Below are 9,784 nucleotides of genomic sequence, written 5' to 3'. Positions count from 1 at the left end.
ATGAAGTCTGTAAAAATACAGAGGCAAAAAAAAGAAATGTCTCGGGAATAACGGAACTCTGTAAATTTAGAAGTAGAAATCTCACCTGGCAATTTGCTATATTTTCTTATTTTTTAGCTATTTAAGATGGGCCTGTAGTTCTCAAGTAGCTGTTTGCCCTGACTTCCTAAGGGGATTCCTATGGCTGGCTGATAATCTGGTCTTTGAAGTTGATTCCCTAACCGCCAAACTCCCTTTTAAGAATTGCAATGCTTTGCCTCATAGTTGTTTACATAATTACAACCTTCCAACCACACGCAGGTTTTTATGGCTGTGCGTATGTGTATGAGGATGGCTCTGGCACTGTGGTACTGAAAGCATTGATTAAGTCAGGAAGTTTTGTTTTTCAAGGTAGAAGGCTAAATGTTCGATAAGGATTTCTCACAAGAACTTGTTAAAGACACCGGTATAAGAAACTTGAAACTCTTTGAAGGTTTACTGTAAACTATGAGTGACTCTGTATTCTAATCAGGAAGTTTGATGGCATCTGTAAATTGATCTTCTGTATCTGTTACTTGAGAAACTTTGTACCTGATTGATTTTGCATTTCCTTGTACCAAATGGCTATGATAATTGTGCCTGCCTCACTGGCTACATCTTTTGAAATGGTAATACCAACTCTTCCTGTATAAAAATCCTTGCCTTAGAGCTCCAAAATACATTCAAATTCAAACCACCTGTGTGTGTGTGTGGTTTGTTCTGTCTGTCATCTCAGCCGGACCTGTGCCTTCCTAGACCAGAGGATCCTGGTTATCCCACAGCAGACCCATAGCCTGTAACAGAGAGAGGCCTGGGAGTTCCAGGCAGTGAGATGTGGACAAAGCCCAAGCAACACCACATGAGGTTGTGTTCTGGCTTCTATAACACACACATCTGTGTACACACACACACACACACACACACACACACACAATGTAATATTCTTTACCAAATTACACTGTAATGAAATATTAACTTAAAAACTCTTCAAGGAAGGTCTGCCTTGGGAAAAGAGACAGCGTTTGTAAAATCGGGGAAGAATGAAGTACTGCGTGTCCGCTGAGCCCCATGCAACCAAATGTTAAGTTCTTTAAAGTTCCCACGCTTAAGTGATCTTGCAAACTATTAGAAATGTAAGAAGAACATATGCAACATAGTAGAATAAAGTTGAAGGCTTTAAGAATATGCTGCAACTTTAAATTTTAATAAAATAGATAATTTCATTACATAGAGTGCCAAGTCCATCCACTCATTGTTATGATGAAGTTTTAGAAATATCTCTATAAAAGCTCAGTATCTGATTGGGAATTAGTCAACTATAACATCTCTACAGGTGCAGAGTTCCCACCATTACCTCCATTCTTGTTTTGAAAAATACAGAAAAGTACAAAAAAATAAGACATGATATCCATATAACACAACTAAAATTAGCCAGAATCTCCATATATTTGCTTGCAGTCTTTAAGAGAATGAACGCTTATGGCAATGCTGAAGCCCCCTCCCCCTCCCCCTGCTCCCCTCCTCTCTCTCAGGAGCTGGTCTGCATCCCTCTGATGCAACTTGAATTTACATACACGTGTTTTTATAGCACAGTACACTGAGTTTGAGAAGAAAATGTTAACTTGAAAGTCACTGTACTGAGCTGTACTGTGAACTGAGTCCCCACATCACTTCCAGAGCCCCTTCAGTTATGCACACACCTCATCGTCTGCATGTTAGATGTCTGCATAATAATACACCAAAATTTGTCTCATCCCATTCCTAAAAGGCAGTTCATTTCTAGTATTCGGCTATTCTACATTAAGTCATGGTAAATTTCCTGGTGCCTCCCCTCTGGAGCATAAATACTCATGAAAATTTCTAAGTATTTTCAAATGTTACAAGGAATGTTTTCCCACTCCCAAAGTCAACCTTGTATAATGTATAGCATTTCCATATTTCTGCTTTCAATATACATATATTTTACTTTTACTATCGTTTACAGTTTGTGGTGTATGGGTTTCCTTCTCAGAGAACAATTTACCTCCAAACATAGTCTTGGTGTTCGGCTGAAGCAATTGTTTTCATGTTCTAAATCCTGGCAAATGGACAGTTATCATTCTGTAATTGCTGTCTTCACTGACTAGACCTGCAGATCGATGCTAACAGCCATCAGAACAGGCCTAGTTGCCGCTCTCGACCGGAGACGACTGTGTTCAGTTCAGCACTGCCCTTCTTTTCTGTTGCATTCACTGAGTGCAGGCTTTTAATCCCTTCTTTCCCTTCAGTATGAATTCTCCGGTATTCACGACATGATAAATGTTTGGTTGATTTATGGTGCTTAGCCTAGAGAATGACCAAATGATGCACTATGAGGTGTAAATTCCAAACAAACACTTCCCTGTATTGAAGATATTCAGAGCGTTTAATGAGTATGGATTTTCTGGTGTCTGATGTGATGGGACTTCTGGCTGAAAGCCTTCCCGCACTCACTACACTGATAAGGCTTTTTACCTGTGTGGATTCTCAGATGCAGGGCCAGGGTTGAGAACTGAGAAAAGGCCTTCCCACACTCATTGCACCCGTAGGGTTTCTCACCGGTATGGCTCCTAACATGCACGGTTAGAGATGAACTCTGAGAGAAGGCTTTCCCACACACATTGCATTCATAAGGCTTATCGCCTGAATGAATTCTCACATGCACAATAAGTGATGTTCGCTGAGAGAAGGCTTTCCCACATTCATTGCATTCATAAGGCTTCTCTCCAGTGTGAATGTTTTGATGCTTTATCAGGTACTTTTTCTGGCCAAAAGCTGTTCCACATTCGTTACACTTAAAGGGTTTCTCACCAATATGAATTTTCTCATGCTCAGTAAGATTTGATTTGCCGCTAAAGGTTTTCCCACACTCCTTACATATGAAGGGCTTCTCTCCTGTGTGAGTTCTCTGATGTCTGATAAGGTTTGACTTCTGAATGAAAGCTTTTCCACAATCTTTGCACTCAAAAGGTTTCTCTCCAGTGTGAATTTTCTGATGGGTGAGCAAGTTTTCCTTCTGGCTGAAGGATTTTCCGCAATCATTGCACTCGAAGAGCTTCTCTCCGGTGTGAGTGTTCTGATGCTTAATGACGTACTGCTTCTGGCTGAAGGCTTTCCCGCACTCGTTGCATTCAAAGGGCTTTTCTCTATTATGAAAATGCTCGTGCTCTGTAAGATTCGATTTGTGGCTAAAGAGTTTTCCACACACCTTGCAGGCAAAGGGGCTTCCCCCGCTTACAATTCTCTGCTGACTGAGGTGTGACATCTGAATAGAAGCTGTAGCACGTTCACAGCGTTTCTCTCCAACAGGAAAGTTTGGATGAATGAGGGCTTGCTCCTGACTGAGGATGTTTCCACATTTCTCACAGTTCTACAGCTTCTGTCTGTGTCTGCCTGCTCATTCAGAGGCAGAGCAAGGGAGAAAGGTGAAGAGAACTTTATCAGAACAAACCTTTCTTCCCAGAGTAAGTTTTCCTAATAGTCAATGTTGTTCTTGTAAAGTTCACTGTTTTTCTCCAGCAGTGCAGAGAGAGCTGTCATCTGGCTGAAGGCTTTTCAATATTGCTGTGAGACACAGGGCTTCCTCTCAGCATGACTTCTCTGTTCAGGGACTCAGGACACTTAAGTGAGTGCTTCCCACCTTCTGGAAGGCAGAGGCTTTCCTCTGCTCTGTGCTCTCCACTAACAAACTGCAGGCATTTCCACACTATACTCTACTTATAAGACATTCTTACTAGAAGTATACTATGGTAGAGGACTTCCAAACTGTACAAAGCAGAGGATTCGTTCCCATACAACTTCCTCTTTAAATCTAAATTATGTTTCAAGCTCAAAAGTTTCAGCTTTGAAAATGTTTTGCCTTTTAAAAATCGAAGTCTGTTCTGTAAAAAGAAGTGAAGTCTGTGAGCACAGAAGAGTATTCGATTCTTGCGTCCCCTCTCCTTGGTGGAGTCAACTGACCTCCCAGGTGTCAGTGTTGCTCTGTGTGCGTGTCCTTCCTCGACTGCTTCTACAACAGATCACAAAGAACCATTTAAAGGAACGTGGCTGACATATGGCAAGCACCCTACAGATACCGGAACAGTTCATATTCCATAAACATCCCCGTTACCTGAGGGCTAGCTTTCACAGCACCAGAACGTGAGGGCAAGTTCCCAGGAGAGGGAAGCAGCAAGTGGGACCCCCATGAACCCTGACAACAGCCACATGGCGAGCTCTCTTTGGGTGCAACAGCAGCCCTCAGATCAGGGTGGTGACCAACAGCTGGCTGTACTAAAGGCATGCTCAACAGGAGGGAAACGATGTCTGGCCCTGCAGACCTAGCCAACCGCCGGGGGCTAGTGAGGTTACAGATGTAAGAGGAATCCCTACCACTGCCACCTTACTACACCAGCCCAAACCCAACTACACTTATAGGGGTGGACAGACAGTAAGAGCCAGAGCAGATTGTCTTAGAACTGACAGGGAGGCTTTGCCTTTGATAACAACAGGGCTGCCCCATCAGGACCTAGGCAGGTCCAACACCAATGGACAGCGTCAAAGGGAGACATCTCATCAGGCCCCACACCCAAACAGAGAACTACAGCAACTATGGAACGCTGAGAAGAGAAAGAGCAGGCTTCCCCAGAGGTAAGCCCTCTCAGCGGTTATCCGATTCCAATTAGTCATCCCTGAGACGGTGTGCATACCGGTAACACTCAATAAACCAGGCGCATGCATACATACGAAATAAACCGTGAATTTGAAAGGGGGTGGGGGAGAGGAAATGGAAAGCTTGAGGAAGAAAAGAATTACAATCAAATACATGTATACACTCATCATATATATATATACATACACACACACACTATACACACATATGAGGAATATATACGGGAATTAATACATATATACATAAACATGTGTATATAAACATATATGTTTGTATATACACTTAACTCATGTTCATAAGCTTAGTGGCAAGTGCTTTTACGTATATTATGTACACACACACACACATACACACACAGTTTCTCTGCGCCGCTGCTTTCTGGAGCTCTGTAGAGCAGGCTGGTCTTGAACCCCGCCCACCTCTGTGCCCAAGTGCTGGGTTAACGGCGAGCGCCACTGCTCGGCTCTAGTCCTCACCGCGGCTGCATTTTTTGGAAACAGTGTCATGTAGCCTACTGACCTGGAAGTCTAAATCCTTCTCTCTCCCTCTCCCTCTCCCTCTCCCTCTCTCTCTCTCTCTCTCTCACACACACACACACACACACACACACACACACACACACACACTTCCTATGTGCCACCACACTGGAGCCTTTTGAGTTTTGAACGTTCTACTTCTACTCTATCTTTTCTTCTATCTTTAGCTCCTTGAGTGACTTCAGGCTTTTTGGTATTCTGTGGTACGAGCCCGCTTGTCTGATACCCACATCTTCTTGGTAGCACATTTAATGTGCTTCATCAAGTAAGCCCAGTCTTGCTCTTACTCTCTCTGCCTACATCGTGTGGATAAGACAGACTCTCTGAGCTACCTTTCCAGCACCAGACCTGCCTGTGGGCACACTCCCCACCATGACGGCCGTGGACTCACCCTCTGAAACTGTAAGCAAGCCTCCAACTAAATGCTTTCTTTAATGAGTTGCCTTGGTCATGTCTCTTCATGGCAATAGAAAAGTTAACTACAGCACAGATCACAATCCACACTGGACAAGAAATCCACACTGCCTGTATCTTGCAGCTCTGTCGTCAGTCCCAGCCAGCAGCAACAGCAGCAGCAATATTTATATTAAATTCCAAATAAACACCAGGGTGTCCCCATCTCAATATTATTTAATATAAACAACACAGTAATCTATGCTAAGAAAAACGTTAATAAAAAACTAAAAAGCCTCATATATTCTAATAACTATCCCTACATTCCCTGTAGCACTCAGAAGGAATAACAGTAACAATGGTGATCGAGTAAAACCTCTAGGAAAACCCTTGAGGGCTGCTGGGCTGGCCCACTGTGCAAACCTGACGCTCTAAGGTCAGAATCCAGAACCCACATACACAGGTAAGGAGAGGCCTGATCTTACAGAGCTGCCTTCTGACCCTCACACGGGGCACCGGGCACCCGGGCACCCGGGCACCCACCTATACACCTCGCACTCAAAATGCCTGGGTTTCTTTAATGTAAGCACTCAAGACTCCAAAGGCCCTGAACAAAGCACAAACTCACGGGCAGGAGTGCTGACCATTATAAAGATGCTGTTTTCCTCTAAATTACTTTATAAACTTAATACAATCACAATAGAAAATTTTAGGGGGGCATTTTCCCTTCCTCAGAATTAGACAAATCAATCCTAAAATTTATATGAAGAAAAGAAAGAAAGAAAGAGAAAAAAGCTAAGCCTCTCATCCTAGCTGTTCATGGCTGAGGCAGGAGCAGGCTGAGTATGCCAGCAGGCCTGCATTAGTGCCGACCGCGGCAGGCAGGTGCTTTACTGAAATGAACCAGCTATCCAGCCCCTGGGTATTTTCCATACTAATAACAATAAGCCAACCTTAAGGCACCCTGGGAAGTTCCTTAGAAATTCTAGTGTCACTCTTCTTTGACAAGTCCACACACATGCTCTGGGATGCGCCTTCTCTCCTGGGTGCCCTCAGTCCTCCTAACCCTTATGATTTTAAGTCTGTGTTAAAGTTTCTGGAGGGTGAGGATGTGCGCCTCAGCTGGAAGACTGTTTGCCTAGCACACAATAAGCCAGGGATTCAATCCCTAGCACCACGGAAATCGGTTATGGTGGCACACACCTGTAATTCTACAGTTCTGGAGGTAGAGGCAGATCAGTTCCAGCTACTACATAGGCAGTTCAAAGCCAGCCTGTGCTAAAAAAATATCTTGTCCCTAAAATTTTTAATAAACTCCAACTTTGGGGCAAGCAAGATAATCAAATAGAGGTGAATACTGAAATACTGAGTTTAATTTTTTTCTACCAACATAGAGGAAAGAAAACCAGCTCCTTCAAGTTGTCCTGAGTGCCACATGCATGATGTGTCTGTCATTCAAGAGAGCACACGTGCAGATAAATCGAGGAAAGGGAAGGGAGAAATATAATTAAAATACAATCTCAAAAATCGCAGAATGTTTTCTAAGTCGGAGCCACCTGAGTCCTGGTGCCTAAACCATTAAGGAACTGTGCAGGCTGCTGCAGGTGACTGTGGCGCTCTGCCTCTATACCTACGCCAGCTGACAAAGTGAACAAGTTATCCTTCCTTTTAGGAAGACAGCACAGGAAACAGGGCAAACACTATACACTACTGAGCATGGTGGCACAGACCTGTAATCTAAGCACCCAGGAGGCAGAGGTGGAAGGACTGCTACACGTTCAAGACCAATCTGTCTGTACAGTGAAGCTATACAGGGTAACCAAGATGACTGTCAGCTGATCTCAAAATAATAAATAAATTAGTGCAAGTGAAAATATGTTAAGTTGGCTGAATCCACACTCGGTAGCTAAGTGTAACAGAATAGTACAAAACACAGTCAGCCTGGCTGACTAAAGCATCCTGCAGTTGGAGGAATGGGAATAGCTCCAGGGGCTCATGTATTTGAATAACTAGTCCCCTGCTGGCAGAACTACAGGGGAAGAATTAGGAGGCGTGGTCTTGTCTAGCCTGTGCCACTAGGAGAGGGTTTTGACAGTTTCAAGACATTGCTAGTACCCAAACTACATATACTACTCTTGTATGTTTTTAAGTTATAAAGAAAATGGAGTTACATGCCTTCCGCCTATCTGTTCTTGTATCCCCATCCCACAGTAACAGTTATTTTGAAAAGAGTATTTATTTGGAGGCTTTTTCCCCAACAGAAATACAAAGATAGCTACCTTATTCCTGACAAGTCTCTATTCTGAACCTTGTTCTAATAAGTCTGAGTGCTTTCAGTGTCTATATAAAGCTCCCTCCTCATTCTTTTGCACAACTGTGTGTTTTACTGGATATGTTTGTTACCACAGGTCAATGAACCGTCCTCTAATGGATGAGCATGAACTGTAACCAGTGCTGTCACAAGCAAACTTGTGCCTGTATTGTTTCACTCAAACTTAGATACATTTGTAGCATTCATTACCTGAACTGTGGGCTAGGGAGGCAGCTCAGTGAAGAGTCAATGCACAGCACCACCAAAAAACTGCAAAAGCAACCCCTCGCATTCCAGCTGCTTTTCTTTGGGGGATTTCTTGGGGGTTTTTTTTGTTTTTTGTTTTTGTTTTTTTCTCAAGACAGGATTTCTCTGTGTAGTTACAGGTGTTCTGAAACTCCAGGATCCAAATGCCTCTCCCTCCCAAGTGTTGAGATTAAAGGTGCACTTGTGTGTGTGTGTACAGCTTCAGTGCTATTTAAAATACTACTTTAGTTTCGTTTTTTGGTTTGTTTTTTTTAATTTATCAACTCCGTGGCAGCTCTTCATAAATTTGAAGGCTACTGACTTGCAAATCTTAATTAGGTACTAGATTGTTTAACTTTTACCACTAAAAGAGAGCCAACGCTGCCGATGTCTTTAATGACTGCGACAGCAGGGAGAAGTAGTTTTTTACATATGCTACACAATCCACAGAGCTGTACTCATGAAGGAGTTATGACATCTATGATCTAGCACAGCAATTACTAAGTTTTCTTCAAAAAAAAAAAAAGAGAGAGAGAGAGAGAACCATGGACCAGCGAGATGGGGGATGGGGCAAAGGCGCTTTGCTTACAAGGCTGACAACCTGAATTCGGACCCTAAACCCACACAATGGAGGACAGAACCAATTCCAAAGACCTCATATGTGCGTTGTGGCAAGCATGCCCACACAAATAAATGTAAATAAAATTATTTTAAGTGAGGAACTGTGCCTAACCTAAATATAAATTAGACTTCTTAAACCTGGGTTTTCAGTGAAATGACGCTCTTCAAAATGAAAGCCAAATTTGCCTAAAAGCTCTATTAAAGTACTTCAAAAATCAGAAATGGAGTCTAAGGCTGGCACTTCCGAGACAAACAATTCCAAACCTAATGTTTTTTTAATTAAGCATGTCAGAGTGATCTGTTTTCTACCTCCATTCATAAACAACCGCGTTTTAGTACAAAGATGTCTTTTAAAATCTAAACAGGTTTATTAAGGCTTACTGCACATATCACAAAATCCATTTGCATATAAAACTCACCATCAATAAATACAGTTTTAAAATTATTTACCCTTTAGCTTCGTTCCACCTTTCAAGTGTTCAAATAAAACGGATGCTCTTCGAGAAGATGGCCCCGTTATTAATTATCAGCACTTTCGACACCGGATCTACCGCATAGATGTGATACTTCATCTCTACACTGCCTCATGAAGCATAGCCACCCACAATCCTACACCCAGCTTCACATTCACTCAATAATTCTAAATAGTGGGTCAAACTTTGCAGTCAATTTTGGTCTCAAACGCTCAAGCGTTCCTTAGCGGCCCCCACCTCCGCCTCTCACCAAGGCCCGGTGCTCTTCAGCCCAGCCCCCGACCCCCGCGCTACACCATCAAAGATCGGAAACACTGCCCTCCAACCTCCCCGGCCCCACCGACCCAGGACGCCCGGATCCCACCTCCTACTTTGGCGCCACGTGGACCCGACGGCCGTGCTGACCCGTGGACAAAGACCAAAATGTCCACTCGCAGCCCCTGCGTCTGCGCACTCAGGGAGTGAGCGAGCACCCCCAGAAGTCTCCGCGACACCTCGGGGCTTATTCACTGAAGCC

At 43.4% G+C, this 9,784-nt stretch overlaps 1 protein-coding gene across 2 annotated transcripts; it reads right to left on the bottom strand.

Moving 5' to 3' along the window:
* Window positions 1–1,201: 1,201 nt before the first annotated feature.
* Window positions 1,202–9,748, bottom strand: Znf146 (zinc finger protein 146). Of its 2 annotated transcripts, none has more exons than XM_052167087.1 (2): window positions 9,632–9,748; window positions 1,202–4,045 (listed from the first exon to the last, which is right to left on the bottom strand). In XM_052167087.1, exon 2 carries the CDS (start codon window positions 3,299–3,301, stop codon window positions 2,423–2,425), a length of 879 nt encoding a protein of 292 aa, XP_052023047.1. In that variant the 5' UTR covers window positions 3,302–4,045; window positions 9,632–9,748; the 3' UTR covers window positions 1,202–2,422. The 2 variants fall into 2 exon arrangements, with proteins under 2 accessions (XP_052023047.1, XP_052023053.1); XM_052167093.1 differs by having other exon boundaries at window positions 9,639–9,747.
* Between the last annotated feature and the right edge of the window lie 36 nt (window positions 9,749–9,784).

Source organism: Apodemus sylvaticus, chromosome 1 (assembly GCF_947179515.1).
Source record: "Apodemus sylvaticus chromosome 1, mApoSyl1.1, whole genome shotgun sequence".
NCBI classification, from domain to species: domain Eukaryota; kingdom Metazoa; phylum Chordata; class Mammalia; order Rodentia; family Muridae; genus Apodemus; species Apodemus sylvaticus.
This window is presented reverse-complemented; position numbering and strand designations above follow the sequence as displayed.